This window comes from Amia ocellicauda, chromosome 4 (genome assembly GCF_036373705.1).
Source record: "Amia ocellicauda isolate fAmiCal2 chromosome 4, fAmiCal2.hap1, whole genome shotgun sequence".
Lineage (NCBI taxonomy): Eukaryota > Metazoa > Chordata > Actinopteri > Amiiformes > Amiidae > Amia > Amia ocellicauda.
Genome location: NC_089853.1, coordinates 10,321,669 through 10,338,420, shown reverse-complemented (window position 1 = coordinate 10,338,420; position 16,752 = coordinate 10,321,669). Strand labels below are relative to the sequence as shown.

At 37.7% G+C, this 16,752-nt stretch overlaps 1 protein-coding gene across 5 annotated transcripts in view; it reads left to right on the top strand.

Moving 5' to 3' along the window:
• lsp1a (lymphocyte specific protein 1 a) overlaps positions 1–16,752 on the top strand; it is a 66,072-nt gene that overhangs the window by 12,881 nt on the left and 36,439 nt on the right. For 3 of the 5 annotated variants that reach the window (XM_066700971.1, XM_066700972.1, XM_066700969.1), the window contains exon 3: positions 5,789–5,824. In XM_066700971.1, coding sequence (XP_066557068.1) covers positions 5,789–5,824 — 36 coding nt within the window. Of the gene's footprint in view, positions 1–5,788; positions 5,825–11,208; positions 11,596–16,752 lie in introns of those variants that run through there. The other 2 variants (XM_066700973.1, XM_066700970.1) reach the window with 1 other exon arrangement.

The window sequence follows — 16,752 nt, the reverse complement described above, 5'->3', positions numbered from 1 at the left end:
GAATGGTGTCCTTAGTCTGTTTGTTTTTCTGTGCATGTTTTTGCAATGGGAGAGATGGTGTTTTATGTCAGGCCCCCTGTGCCCCCATGGGTCTTGCTTAAAATACACAGGTCTAATTAATACAGCGTTCTCAACCAGCTGGTCTCTGTACTTCACACAACCTAAGTAAACAACATATTGCACATCTTATTGCAAAAGCCCATTAAAATAGTGGATAGACAAATAAACGAATGCTTCAGACTTGATTTCTTACTGAATTACGCTACAGCAAAGGGTAATGCACATTCTTGGAGTAGACCAGTGCACTTAATTAGATAAATGTAAAAACTGCAAAATATTTATAAATTAAATGCTTGGGAGAGGAGTAATATATATAATTTCATTTGTTTTTCGTTTATCATATATTTATATTTTGAATTCAATGATCATACACTGATCAGCCATAACATTATTCACAGGACGTGTGGTTTTCGTTGCCTTCTTGGTTAATTGCGACTAACCTTAATAACGATTAGTGTAAAATATCGTCATTATAATCCTGTCAATGTAGTATTTCCTTATAGAGTTCAAATATTGTATTTGCACTGTGTGCCCAAATTGTATTTCACTTTCGCACAACTTAATTTTCTCACAAATGCGAGTAAAATGCTTGTACTGTAGAGCCCTGTTAATATGAAACCTCTGTTTAGTTCTTATTTTCCATAATAAACTAATAAATGTATTTTGTATTAATATTAATTCAACTTTGTATTAAAATGGCTTGCATAAGTGACATTACCTTCTTTGTAATGGCTACCTCTTGAATAACAGCTGCTTATTTTTCTTCTTGGGAAGACTTGAGTGTCTTGATCTTCAATCCTTTCTGAGTTTGTGTTCTCCCTTAATAGGTTAAACACAATCATTGTGCATAAATAGCCTTTGCCAAAGACAAATTAATGTGGAATTAGTCAAGCTGTATACATAGTTGCATACACGCTATGAACCCTAAGGCAAGTGCTATAAAAGCAAGCACTACCGTAAATACTCCTGTTAGCTCATAAAGTCAGAGGGGGCCAGTGCTTCAACAGATGTACATAACACACATCCACATGCTTCCATTTATTTTTTTACATACTTTTTAAAGACTCAAATACATTAGAATGGTGTTGGGGAGCAGTTTTTTTTTTTTTAGTGTGTAACTCTTTCAGTACAGTTAAAAAAGGTATTCACATGGAGTCCCAGTGCTATAGAAACATTCAATTGTGCATTTCAAGCTTAGTAAAGAATTTACAGGGCTTCAGTTTAAGTGTTTTGCACAATAAGTTATTTTTTCTACTACGTTTAGAAGTTGTTTTTTTCTCTCTCCCCACAAGCAGTTGTTTCATGGCTTTGGTTCATTGCATAAGCGTCGGTTGAGTCTGTGGGTTGTCAGAACATGATCTCATCGACCCTGATAGAGGAAATGACTTAATGGGATTCCAGGGAAAGAGGACAGCATTACTGTATTACTCTGTGATTTTCTGACTAGACCATGAGACAGCTACAGATTATACAGCTTGAATTTGTATCCTTTTAAAAAACAAAAAAAATCTACCAATTGTAAACTGATCAACATTTGAAAGCCATAAACTGCTTTTCACCTCCACAAAGATGACCAACATTTTGTCTCCTTTCACTCTGCCAGTATGATATACTTTTTAGAGCCTCACTTGATCAAAATCTTCAGGTACATGCAGCATCCGTCATTTCTGTAGGGAGTTGAATTGCGTTACTCATTCTTTGCTACTGGTATGGAACCAGTTTGAAATTATTGATTAGGGGGCACCTCGGAGCCTGTAACTCGACATCAGTCTTTGCTCAAACAATTAGAGAAATTATGAGAAATAAGAGCCCATTCCTAAGGATATTGAAGAAGACGAAGAGGAGGTCCATGTGGTGTGCTGCAGTCTCCAAGCCTGATGCGATTGCTGTGGAAAGGATCTCTTTGTAGTCCGCAGTGTTTATGCAGCACTTTGAACCTCTGCTGTCAAGTCACCACCCTCCTTATTGGTAGATAATAAAGCTGTCAGCCTGTCACCACCAAAGCTGCAAAAGCCATTTCACTGTCACAAATGTATGATAGGCTCCACACTAAAATGGACTACAGCCTGTGATGGATTACTTCCTGATGCACATCTCCGCTTCAAAAATAAAGGAAGAGAAGGGGGAGAAGAATAGTAAAACAAAACACTTACTTTTTTCCTAAGTCTAATCAGGAGTCCTTTAACAGAAACATGTATAATCATACAGTTTGAACTGAAAACCATCCATCTTCCAGAGGGTTGTTTCATATTAAGATTGTCTTTTGATTAAACCTCACTTCTAATCTCCCTCCATACAAGACTATGTACTTGTACGAAAATGCTGCCCGTCATTTGTGCATTCCCAGTGCAAGAAAATGTAAGGGACTATTCATTTGCTCAGCATCTAATCATTTTTGTCCTGTTAGGTATTTAATCTCTCTTCTATATCATGGACAAATTGATCTCATTCCACACAGTCTGAGTGGGAACCGCTGTGGCCGTCTGGCTGAACCGAGAGACAGGTGGAGACAACGTGAAGCAAAAAGGCATGTTTTGTGTACTGGTCGACTCCACTTTAAAACATGCTTGTGGTAGAGTGTCAGGATGTCTGTTCGCCAGTAGTACTTTCATCCCATTTTTGTTAAATTCTTGTCTTTTCCCATAAGTAGTCATTATATAATTACATCTCTTTAGTAGAGCAAAGTTTGTTTGAACTCACATAACATGCTGATTAAATCAATACATGTGGCATTGATGGATCTTGACAAACAATTTGCTTTTACCCAAACTGCTATAGAAAAGCATGGCTGAATGATAGTTGTGCTTTCCATACAAGACCAATGATTTTGTTATACCATACTATAGACACCATCCCAATATACAAAAGAGGAACATAATTATGGAGTCGGTTTGAATTGCAGCAGGAAAGCAATAACTAAAATAAAATGAACTCAGTCTGACAGACCATGTTTAAAAGATTAATTCCTGACAGATAAGGCTTACACCAAAACTATAATGATTGGAAAGAAAAACAGTTTTACTTAAAGGCCCGACGTGACAAATTATTATATATTATATATTATATATTATATTAGATATCCGTTGTATCTGTTTAAATGACAATTCATTCCTGTAGCCTAGCTTTATTTCCAAAGGAATAGGCTATAATGGGATATCATGTGCTTGTGATGTTGAGGATTTGTTAGGATAACTTCAGGACGTCGGACGCATAGCATTAAAGAAGAAGGTGAAATAACATCAGGGAAGTTTAGTGTTCTCACTGTCCTGCGAGTATGTTAAGCTATTAATTATTTTGGCACATGGTTGATAAAGGGGATACTTAATGTGTGTGGAATGTAGCATTGATACACACTTCAATCCATCACGAAAAGGAATGAAGCATGAATCACTTAGGATGGAGCCAGAAAGCTTCTCTGCATTTAAAAAGAGACCTCTTTAGAAACGCTGCCTGAAAGCAGCAGCTAAGAACATAATAAAACAAGTGTGCATACATTCACAACACTTAGAGTTTACTAGATCTGAAAATATTTAAGCCATAAAATATATAGCGGCGATTGCTCAGAATGCGTTACCTCACGCAACCATTTGTGGGCCACCATCACGCAATCCAGCCAGTGCAGTCAGCTTGTTCATTCTCCTTCATGTCACTGGTGATGCAGTTTAAGACTCTGCTGAAAGTGGGTCAACTTTCAAATACGGGAAATCATTCTGATTGTCCTTAGTGATTTTTCTGTTGTGCATTTCTTAATCCTCCAGTGTATTATCATTATTTTTAATGATAATATTAGGGTCTATTCAATTAACCATTTAATCCAGTCAGCTACTGGTGTGGGGGACTGTTGACATGAAATAAGAACAATACAAATTTGGTCCTGCCAAAGGACAGCGCCGCTCCATACATGGGGCACAGGGATGTCTGATGGTGGACACATGTATGCCCTACCATCACATTCCCAACTTCCTATCTGTGTGAGGCCAGAGTAGGACCTCTCTGTACTGCAGCCTTCCTGTCAGTAATCGGAAAACCCTGTCCTGGGACGGTACAGTTGCATCAGTATGATCTCCCTCGGAACGCATGTGCTGACGCTCTTTGGCTCCGAAAACACCATAGAAGGAGGATTCTTCAGTTGTGGCTATTTTTGTATCTTGACGAAATATTGCTTAAAAAAACGCCTCACATTGGACAGAGAATTGCTTAATATATGTTCTTACCTGTATAGGCTACTGTGCATAATAGTCGTATGTGTAATATAAGAATAGATTGTATGTATGTGGAGATGTACAGTACTGTGCAGAAGTTTTAGGCAAGTGTGAAAAAATGCTGTAAAGTAAAAAGCTATGTGCAAGTGTACCTAGAAGAATTGATGCTGTTTTGAAGGCAAAGGGTGGTCAAATAAAAAATGGATTTGATGTAGATTTTTCTTCTGTTCACTCACTTTGCATTTAGTTAATTGATAAATATAATCTATTAACATATTTTTGAAAGCATTCTTACTTTACAGCATTTTTTCACACCTGCCTAAAACCTGCACAGTACTGTATGTATTTTCTGCACTCAAAATACAAGCTTTCAAATACATTTTAAGAACTGTAGTGGGGACTGTACTGGTTTTTTGTGGTACTTTAGGGGTGGGTTTAACAGACCCAGGACTAGGCTAGCCCAATGTTATTTCAGATAGGACAGTCTAGTGCTAATCAATGTCTATAAAAAGTTTAAGGAAAAAATTGACTCCTGTGTAAACCTCCATGCTTCCATCAGCATATGCCTTTTAAGACTATGGATGTGAAACAAAAAGAAAACTCAAGCTGGAAGACACTGTTAATGGTGCAATGTTATTTATGACATGCGAGGTGTAGTTTCAGTGTTGTACCATGACGGACGATGTAATGAGTTATAACTCAAATGCGAATGCATCTTTTCCAGAGTCAAAATGAAAATGTCCCTGGGGAGGCAAGGTGTGATATTCAGATATAGGAAAGTATGTAAGCTAAGTATTGCACAAAAGTGATTTTCAGGTTTCATAACTGAAATGGTTTGATTTTTAATTTTAAATGTGTTTTAAGTCTTCGGGGAGATGCCTTACATTACAGGGGCCAGAGATAAGTGCATTAAGAGTCCATTCTGTTGCTTGAAATCAATTTGATTATGAAATGTTGATGAATTCCACTTCAGTACGCTAGTCTGTACAAAAGTTTGTTCATGGATATCGAGTGTGAGCTTGCCAGCTTGCCCTATCCTGGAGCGGCCATTCATGTGTGGTTGAAAAGGGAGTTTCATTATTATCATGCTCATCAATACAGGCACCTCTCTTTTCTAGTGAGAGAGTTTAGTGTACGTGTCCACTTTCCAAATTCTAAGTCACATGCCAAATGTTCCCAATCCCTATCTTGTAGATGCCAGTGTTGAAGTCTGGTGATAAGAATAGCAGATATATCCCAGGGAGTGGAGTGCTTTCTGCTCCAAACGGCCTTAATGGCTTGCATTCCAGGTCACAGGTCAGTGCTCACTGCAAACGATAGAGGCCAGTGAGTCTCCCTGACTGTATGATTCTTTAGGCAACATGCCATTTTAAGGAATGCTAAAACTATGTAATATTTAATGTATCTGTCTGGTAGAGCAGGTTATAATGATATTTATCCACACATGCTGTTCTACTTTTTGTTTATTATATTAGAGACCTGTAACATGACATGTTAATGCATGTTCGTCCATTTTTGTTTTGCAGGTGGCCAGCTGCTAGAAGGATTTTGGAGCTCAAAAGGTAGACTGTCTTTTTCCCTCCCCTTTTTAACCTTTTAGATTTTTTTTTGTGGCAATGTTATTTTTTGTGGTATCATGAGTCAGTCATGTTTTTTCGATTTCCTTTAACTTTTAGTAAACGTGTAAGCATGGCACAACTGAGATGAACATGTTCTGGTCCCCATTCATCGTAGCCAGATAACTTTCAGGATAACTTAACAGAAGTCTGTCTTTTTCTGTTCCTCAAAACAAGCTTAAAGTCACAGTAAATTACCATTGGAAATCATAAATGATCAGATTAACTGAATCCAGTTGATTAGCCTGAATTAGTTAAACCAGCTACGAGGAACGGGGGGCCTGATGTCTCCTGATGTGTTTTGTGTTGGAAGAGTTTTAATTAACAGACTAACTGAAATCCAGTGTGGAAAGTTCACACAGTCGTGCCAGTTTCCAAGTCCAACTCTCACAGCTGTAGAAACCAAAAGTAGAAAAAAAGGACTATTCCCATTTTCCGATGTACGTGCAGTTCCTTGTAAAGGTAATGAATGTCATAAACGCATATGTGTTCTGAATGTGACTCATATAGGGGAAAACCCTGAGATGTCCTTTAATTTGTAAACTAGTACAAATCTCTGAAACCTGGGTCACCGACCACGGTATTTAGGAAAAACAAACAAGAAAATCATCAATCAATGTTGACTGACTGTTTATTCTGTGTTACGGAAAACTGCAGTGTTTAATACCTTTAATACATCTAGAACATTTTTATTTGTAAAGCTTGTGTCCACTGCACTACGGGTTACCACACTTCGCAGAAGATGGTAAGATCTTGTGTGTAATTTTAAAATGTCATCTTCTAATGCAGTAGATTAATAGGTATACATATACAGAGACAAACTTTTGAAATTAATAATTTAGTATTAGTAACAAGCTAAATAAATCATTACCACACATACCTTACGTTTATGCATTGCTCTATTAAAATCGATTGAAAGTATACCATGAGCTTTGATCAAATGTTGTACCTTTTAAAAACGGTGCTTTCCAATCTGGTTGCGTTCTCCTCCCTCAGAAAACTGTCAGATTCATGTTTCTGTAGATTTGGTGCTTTGGAGAGAAGAAACGTAATGAAAAAACACAAGGCAGTTTACTACAATTTCCTGGATGTCAGCAACGCAGCTGTTTCCGTTTTAAGTATGGCACAACTGTGATGCTGCAACATCAGTTCAATATTAAAAGCCATCACTGACAAACTTCAATTTAATGTCATTGAAGGATGAAAAGTTAATCCCTTCCTCTCCAGGCATGGCATGCAGCATATGACTGCCATGCAGGTTCGCAGCTGATATATTATGACTCATGCTACTGACAGGTTCATATTTGTTACATGAGCAGAACAAGTAACTGTTCATCTTATAAGAAGCACTGGAAAATACTTATTTCGTCCTATGCAACAGACTGAAATGAAGATCCCGATGCCCTTTGATACAGAACCCCTTCTCCTTGCAGAATGTTAATATTTTTATCTCACAGTACATATTTATCTTGGTACATGTTTTGCCTTGTGGTTTGCAGAACATTTGTGTTAGTGGCACCAACATAAAAACAGGCACATAGCTGTTTGACACAACTGTGCAGTAGCAGGGCAGCTGCACAGATATTAGCAGCACGTTTCCTCTGTTTGGGTTGAATTAAGTGCATAAGAAAAAAAAAACTCAGAAGGAACCATAATACATTTTATAAGTTACAAAAGAAAATGTGATTGAAGACATTTGAAGAAAGGAATTCAGCACATGCAAGATTGTTTAGACTTTTTTTTTTATTATGCATGGGTTGATGCATTAAAAAGATTAAAGGATCATAATGAATTGTGACCTTGTAATGTAAGTTAAACAACAAGTGAAAGTGATTTTGTCATAGATGGCAGATAACACAAACTGTATGAAGATTGGAATTTAGGAAAACATTTTTCAAAAAATATTTTATGTTGAATATTTTAAATATTTATGTGGTTTATTCAGGATAATGTTTAATATTGAATGTTGAATAATGAATGGCAGTTCCTTCTGGCCCAAATCATGAACAAAGCCATGCATAATGATCAGCCTCCTTCCTCATTTCTTAATAATGGCCAAAACTGGGCAGACTGCCACTGCTAGGATTAAATGTCACAAGAATTCACAATAGCAATATATTAGACATTTCAGCCTGAGAGGCATTCTTAATGTCTCAACATTCATTTAATTGATTTCTCTTTTTAAAAAATAATGGTAGGAAATCTGACATTAATAACCTTAAAACAATACTGTGAAAATAAAAGGCAGGGGAGATCACACAACCCCTGAGCCTTTCCCACACTGTGAAGCACTTAATGATGCATCTAGTTTACAGTACACCCATGGAGCACAATACAAAGGGAACGGGGAAGACAATGGATTTTAATTTTGATCAATTTAACTGCTTCATCTGTGAACTGGACCATGCTGTGATAACTATTGACTGCATAAGAGATGCTGCTCGTGAATCCACTTCTAAATGTACTTAGAAATTATTAAATGTGTGGGAAAGAGGTAGGGCAGCTCTATGGGAGATGTGGCTCCTTGCCAGCTGTACCAGAACTGATTCCCATTTCACTCCCCAGTCCTGCTTGAGAGAGAATGTCTAGCTCATGTCTAGTGACGCCCATGGCCTTTTCGTGTTCAGTCGACTGCTTAAGCTTTTTCAATGGTCTTAAGTGTGATATTATATGTCTGGCCTCTTTATTCTAACTGGCAGTATCTGTGAAAAGGTGGATTTTCAAATTGGTAACAATTGCCTGTGCGGTGCTCCCTCTAAGGATATTGAATCTAGTGCCTGTTTTTTTTCCTTGGCTAGTTTACTATTGGAGATTTCACAGCCATACCCATTTGAACAGACCACTTACTTCTTTTGGTTTGCTATTGCAGTTCAGCATCAGTTGGTGACCTTAAAACTGGGTTTATTTGTCTGGTGTTGCTATGCGTGGCGGCTGCTGTTTTCTTTAGCGTGAGTATATGTGAACCTGACGATTCAGACGGTTTGCATTAATGGGGGAGGAACCGTTGATCCAGGGGAGTGCATTGAAGACTGAGAGCTTTCTTTGTCTGACAATAGTCCTACATGTAATCATTAAAGAATTAGCTGCATCTGCAAGACTGAATAGCTGTCATTTTGCCATGGTAACTATTTTGTGGAGTGTTATTGGCCTTGAGGGAAAAGGTTGCAGCACAGGGAGAGGAAAAAGTGCCTGTGCTAAGATTCCAGTGCACAAAAAGCTGGTTGTAGACCTGTGACTGGTAGTGAAGGTCAAGTCTTTTCTCTGAGCAGTGTTTGAAGACTGAGTGTTGAGACTTGTTGGCAGTGAATGATGTTCTTTGAGGAGCAAGAAGACATTTTCAAGTCAGGGGATTAAGGTTGAGTGCACTGTATCCTGTTTTGTAGTTTGTGTAGTTGGAATATAAGCATATTTACATTTGCAAGTGAAAATGATACAGCACCCAGCAATGTGACGGATGCATGGATGTTACAGGAAGAAATGCATTGGAGTCCATTGCAATGCCTGTAGAGAGCGGAATACGAGATACCTCTGGAGAACCAACACAAATTGGTAAATAAATGCACAAGCTGATTAGGAATGCTTCTTCATTGTTTTGTTAACGGTAATCAAAATGATTGAATACTTGGTCGTGTATCCTACAGTAACTTTAGTGAAAGGTCTTTGCCCGAGACTGTAGCAAGAGTTTTTTTTTTGTTTCTTTCTTCATTGTGTGTGCGTCTGTGTGGGGTGTGATTTAGCTTTTCCATGCCAGCCCTCTTATGTTTGCCAAGAAAACTGCGATCCATCTCCCCTCACAATGCATCCTCTGCCAGCATTCCCCAGTAATGGATACACTATTCTACACATGTGGACACTATAATAGTAAGTTTCATTTATCATGTCAGGGAGATGGTTTTATCCTTGTCTGCCTGAAAGATCTCAACATCAGTAGTAATAATTTCCATACAGCGTTTGAAAATGAAGCAACTGCTTTGTTTGATTTTGAGTCATAAATCTTAAACGCTTAATGTCTTCCTTCCCATTATGAAAAATGTACTGGGGTAATTTAGCAGTGTAATATTATAGGTTACTAGACTTTCCCCTCATGCTGCATTGTTATGCTCTTCCTACTGTAGCTCTTGCTTTGCTTTAGAGACCCTTTCTGTGTTCTCATGGCTTTCACCAGAGCTTCATGCAATCTGCAATGTTTTGGGCTTTGGAGTTATCTTTGTATTCTTTAATACTGTAGATCGTGGTAGCACATAGTCATAATACATGACACCATTGGATTGTATAGATTTTGAAGGATGCCCTTCAGAAATAGTTTTGGTTGGATGAGAAGTATTTCAGTTAACTCTTGTTGTTTCTGTTTTTGGCTCTTGCCTATAATGACATCCTGTAAATGAAGCAGCATGGATGTATAGTACCCAAGACTGATCATCTCTCTAAATGAATTAACACTTTTAAAGTTTACTTACTTGTGTCCTCAGAAAAGGATTGGAATTCATATCGTATTTAAATATACTGTGCATTATTTTAGTAGCTTTATTTTATAATTTGGAATTTTAAAGATCTATCTAGACAAATATACAGAATGTCAAAACCTTAAACAATGACAAGTTCTACATTGTAGACTCATTTTGCCTGCTTTAGGAAGCTGGATATAATTCATTCTGAAAGGAAAGTGAGTGCTGTTTTAATATCTTAGTGTTAATATAAAAGTTTACTATTTATTTTGTGATGTAAAACCAAAAGGATAAATAGTTTAGTGTTACTAACTATACACTCTAAAATCTACAGTTCACATTTTACTTCATTGTGAATATTCAACACCTAGAAAATTCCAAAGCTATTTTTGACTTTAAAGGATTAATTATTCAAAGAAAATAGGTGTTCCATATTGACAGTGTAGCACATGAAGAGTAATTGTTTTCTTTACAGTTTTGAAGCATTAAAAAAAAAAAAACCTTTTGTATACAACTTCTGTAATAATGGAAACATTTGCCGAGAGAAGCAACAACAAAACAATCAAAAAGCAGGTAATACACATTAGTCTGAAGTGCTAAGTAAATGTAGTATTATTATGGGTGGTTGTTGGGGCACTCAAGGGGAAGCACTGTTGTAATGTTTATTGTGGATTTGCCCTTCTCCTACACAGCCAGCTTGCCGTTTGTGGCAAAATACACACTGCTTCCTATTGTTTCAGCCAATGCTTTTGTAAGTCTTTTGTAGGGGGGGTAGTTGCTAGTATCATCTTACTTTCCCCCAGGGAAAGTCACATGACCCAGCAGTCTGTGCTGTTTCGGGGAAGGGAGGGAAATTATGTTGAGCCAGGTTTTTAAAGCTCTCAATGAGAACCACATGCAGGATAAGGGAGGCAGGGCAGTGACTAAGTCTGCCTGGGTAAAAAGAACAAGCGCTGAAAGAATCCCTCCTGACATTTTCACCAGGCTGCACAGGAGAGAGGATCTGAGAGGAAGCCCAGAGTGAAAGGAAGGGAGACAGAGAGAGAGAACAAAAAAAAAATTGCAGATCCTTCCCGGAAACCTTACACCGCTCTTCAGGATTGTTCAATAAGAGAGGCTCCTTTATCTCTGCTGAAACAAGAGTTTACTTTTATTCTGGACTTTTTAATAAACACAGATATTTCTGAAAAATTATAAAAGATCAGCAATAGCCATGTCAAGCAGCCTCGTCAGACGAAACTCCAACAAGCAAGGTTTACAGAACCTCCTCAGGTGAGTTGGACAACAAATAGAATTTTAAGTTATAGATGAATTGTGAGCTGCTTGTTCAGAGCATAAATATAACACTAGGGTAACATGTTAGTCTACAGATATTAGTAGGTTTAACAAAGGACATATTGTTTAGTCTAAGTCTTCAGTTATTCATAGATTTGTGTTTTAAAATCATCAGAGCAGTGATTGTTTTTAATGCCCACAAGTGTTTGTTTTTAAAATGAATGCCACTAGGTTCCTCTTGGAAATTGTGCACCAAAAGTAAATGGTGATGTTTCTCTCTGTTCAGAATTTATATTGCTGTAAAACAATGAGGTTTCTTTAATGCGCTTAGAGAGATGTCTGACTGTGTCTTTCATGAATGCTCATTCTGAAACTTATTTCAGATTAAAGTTTATTTGTGCATTTGTTTTGCCAGAAATAACAAATCAGAATTCTGGAAATCTGTGCTGTAATGTAGGTGGTGATGCACAAGTATATCACCCAAAATGTTTTTTCCTCCAGGGGAAAAACAAAACTCTTCACATTCTGTGTGCAGCACAGTAAAGGGTAACAGATAAACTTGTGATCCTCATTTGTAAAACCATAGATTAACTTTTTGGATTCGGACAATTTTGATATAGGTGCCATAGGCAGAGGGATTATTTTTTTCTCTGAAGTTGATTAAAATCACAGATAACATTTACTTATCTTGCACATGCTGCCTTCTTCTGAGGATTAATATGACCAACACGAAATGTGGAGTGAGTACACTGCATCATATTGTTTTTCTTTTAATCTGCTGCAGCTTTAATGCAATCCTTACTACGTCAGTGAACTTGAAAATGAATGGGTTTATTTCAGTAATTACACTCGCAAAGTTTTCAAACAAAAACCTTTCGCCTGTACCATTCAGAATAAGGGCTGCTTGAGATTAGGCAGTGAATAGTGTGTGCAATATCAGGCATCTTATTGAATGGTTTGATTACTGAGTTTTAATTCTCGAAGGCACAATGGCAAGAGTATCTCATTCTTTATATTAAAATGAACCTTCTTTGGCTGTTCCCCCAGATATTAGCATAGTTGCCTTGCCTGGCATTCAAATGTATCTTTTCTTTCCCTTGGTATATTCTTTGTTCTTCTTTATATTCTTTATATTCTCTGTCCGTCCTTGTATATTAGACTGCAACGTTTTAACCCCACAAAGGAGGGGAGTTAGGGAGTTGCACCCTTTGAGCTATTGGCAGGGATCTTTTGGCACTGAAATGTGACTGTCCGATCTGTCTTCATGCTTTGAGCAAGTAGATAAAGTGCATCCTTTCTTACATGCCAGAGAGCCAGTGAACTAGCTGTATTTAGAGTTACACATGCTGTCTAAAGATACTGTCATTATCTTTCTTTGTGGTAAAACATGTGGACCTACTGTATGTTTTTCTGGTAAGATAATACATTTTATATATTTGTATTTAATCTCACTGCTGGGTTTGAATGATTATCTCAAGCAAGAGGTCAGTCTCCCTTTTTTATGCAGCTTTCATCCATCACACTAAATGAAGAATGATTTACTATACATAGCTGATAAGCAGAACTCCTGCCTGAAGCAGTGGGCTTCGGATGAATGGGTGGTACCATTCTGTATAATTTCAGAGGGAGGGAAAGGGGAGTACTCTTCAACCTTCACACACCAACCGCTCCTACTGGAGTTCCTAGTTGTGATGCTTGCACTGGCTATTGTAACAATTTGTATGGGCCAGTGCATATTAATGTGCTTATTGTGCTTATCCAACTGACATTGACTAGATCATCAGCTATGATAAATGTAAGCCTTGCTGTGCCTTAGCATTGCTTTATTATCTTAACATATAGAGAGGATGATCTACTGAGGAACAAACTAACAGACTGATAATTCCTCATATTCCTGCGTTAGAAACGACTGAGTCAATGTACATGAGCAACATACGCTCCGAACACAAGCTGTACATTTTGTTTTGGAATCCAGTATCAGCAATTTCCAGTGACATTCAGGTGACACCCAATTGTCCCCTATGATGTTTTCCACAGTAAATACATTTTATTTGCAAAAGCAAGACCGGAGTTCTTAGTACTGTATAAACATTGTTTCATATTTGTTTGTTAAATGTAATTGGTCGGATGTTGGATTTACTTGTGTTTAGGTTAATGCTCAGGGGCCTAGCCAGATTCTGGTTTGAATCAGGGCTGCGCCGGTGCTGCCCTGTGTCTGTTCATCTAGGTCCCGTTGAGCTTTGAAAATTGATCAGTGATGTCAGAAGTAAAACATTAAGATAAGGGTATACAGGCTTCTCTGATTTTGTTTTCCTCTCCCGTCTGATGTCGGAGCAACGCTGTACCCAGTATTGCTCAATCCTGGCTATTCACTGTCAGCCTGTTCATTTGCACTGTCCTCGCTCTTTATGATAACACTGAGATAAGAAAGTGAAGAATGTGGTGGGCTTTGGTGACTGAATGCAGGGTGCAATGAACTTTCACTAAAACATGAGTCTGTTGACGGTATGTTCTACCAAAGATTGGCAACTTTGGAATCAGGGAGTGTTTCCTTCTTTCAGCAGCCTGTTAAAGTTGAAAACAAAAAAAGGTTTACGGTTTTCTTTAGCTTTGTCTTTCTGTGCACTACAAAACCTGTTTGGATTAATGTTGAAAAAAGCTGGCTCTGATGCATTTAGCAAATAGCAGCCCCCAACAAACTACAATTAAATTTATATATTTAGGAAATTAGAAGTATAACCATTATAACAGAATAGCAGATGAAGAATTTGATTCAGCAATTAAGTGACATGCTTATACTTCAAGCAAGAAGCCCAGACTTTGACTCAGAGCTTCCTCAATATCGAGTGAAGATGGGAATGTACATGGGATATCTGAATAAAGCACACTGGCAACTGAGTGGGTATTAAACCCCTAGCAAATAAACAGAGGCAATCCTGAGAACCCTGAGAGGGCAGTTATAGTTCTCCCTCCCCAAGGCTGCAGGAAATGAGATCTGACCCACTTGTGCCCTAAATTGTGAGGCCCATTCGCAATCATAACACAGCGATTGACTCCAGGATTGTTTAGAGTATCCTTTCTTGTAATAATGCAGAATGCCTTTGCTGGAAACGGAAAATAAGCAGACTGTGGGGTACAAGTTTGTAGTGTTAAACATTGAATCTACTGCGGATCAACAGAAATCATATGAAGTCTATGATGGTATTCTTTGTCTGCAGTTTTCCTCTTTATCATCTATGAAGTATGTGGGCACTTCTGGTAGATGCAGTTGTGTTATAAGGGGGGATGAAATAGACAAACACACGGGGCTGGGAATGTCTAATCCTTAAGCAGGTCCTGACAGTTCAGCACATCAGTGAGCTGGAAGAGAGAAGTGTTATCTTCCAAGGGCTCTGTTTCCACAGTGCTTCACAGTGATAATGAGCCATTGATGAGATGAGTCTCTCCTTGAACTGACCGAGGTCAGAAGGACCAATTGACAAGTGACAACAGCTCAGAGCTTCCAGATAGTGTATAGGAACTAGCTGTTAGGGAACAACAGGAGACAACCTGGCTTTAGAAGATACCATATTTACATAGTTAGCTGTGAAATAAAGAGATGGCTTGGACATAAGGCCATAAAGGGAGAGGAATGAAACTTGATCATCTTTCTAATGGTGGCGGTAAATACACATCTGTTTGGTTGAAATTTAAACCTTGTTCTTGGTGATGTTTTTTCACTTTTTTTTTTTACCACGTTTGGTTTGGGTGGGCTCAGTTTATGGAGTTGGGGAGATGTTTTTGCCGTTTTAACTGAATGGTCTGAAATGGTATCACCCAGTCTGCTGGTCCCCAAAGGCCTTCGGCAAATTATATTTTGCGGGGATTCATATGTTTATGAAAGTATACAAGTATAACTACACCAGTGTATAAATAAAATCTTATCTTGCTTGACAGAATTAGCATTTAACTAGTGCTGCTAATGTTATGTCTGAATATTTTCAGTTTTTAATTGTTACTTTAGTTTCTTATGTCTCCTGGATTGATTATTATAGTTATATAGTAAATTAAAATGTGTTCTCAGGTGACTTAAATACAGACTTTGAGTTAGTGATCTGTTGAATCACAATTTGCATTTGATTTCTGCACAGTTGAAGAAAAGGGATATCAAATGTAAATCTAACTTGCAGAGTACATTAATACATATGAAATATATATGTGAACATTAAATGAAACTGAAGCCATGAGCTATGGGGAGGCACTTTTGGCTTATGCGCATCTAGAGTAGGCTAACTAAGCTGTTGTGCAAGTAAAGTCATGTTATTTGGACTACTGTCAAAATCCCCTTCCAGCACATTCTGTGACTCATGTTGAAGGTCTTTAGTGAGCTGCTTTGTGGCATCATCAAAATGACATTTAATCTGTTTCAATGGCATCTTTTATTAGTGAAACTGCGATTTAAGGACATTACCTCATCCAGTTGCTTTTTTTTTTTTTTTTCCCAGTATCTGTGCCTCCGAGTTCACTTGGCTTTCCATACCAGTGGAAAACCTTCATGACTGAAGGAAGTTAATTTTGTATTGACACAGTGGGTAATGATAGTGACACTTAGAGACGCTTCTAACCTTGCAAATCCTGCTATTCAGAAAGTAAAAAGGTAAAAAAAAACTTGAGCATACTGGAAGTTTTTTTTTTTTTTTTTTTTCCACTGTAACGTTGAATATCAGCTTGCATGAATGTGATTACTAAAATGTTTGTGACACTAATAAAATTGACCACTTATCCCAAGAAGAACCAGTAGCGAGACCCATTTTAGGCTTGGCATTCTTAGTGTATTAGTGTTGGGTTGATTTCTACACACCATCCCAGGTACCTGCAGAACAAAGCATAGACTTCATGGGTTCAAAAGCCTTGCTAATCATTTTGATTTAAAGGGGATCTAGGGAGTTTCAGCAGGTCTTTTTGCCAGCGAAATATACTTTTCTACTCTCTTTCTAAATCAAAATGATTATACAAAAAAGACCAACAAAAGCAACAGACAGTTTGATACACAAAGCCCAATTTGGTAACAACCTTACCGGTGACATAATTTTCATGCTAAAATGATTTCCGGGCACATGGCGGAAAATAAGGAAAAGGATGAGTCAAGTTTAATTGAGCTGTAGTTCATTTCTT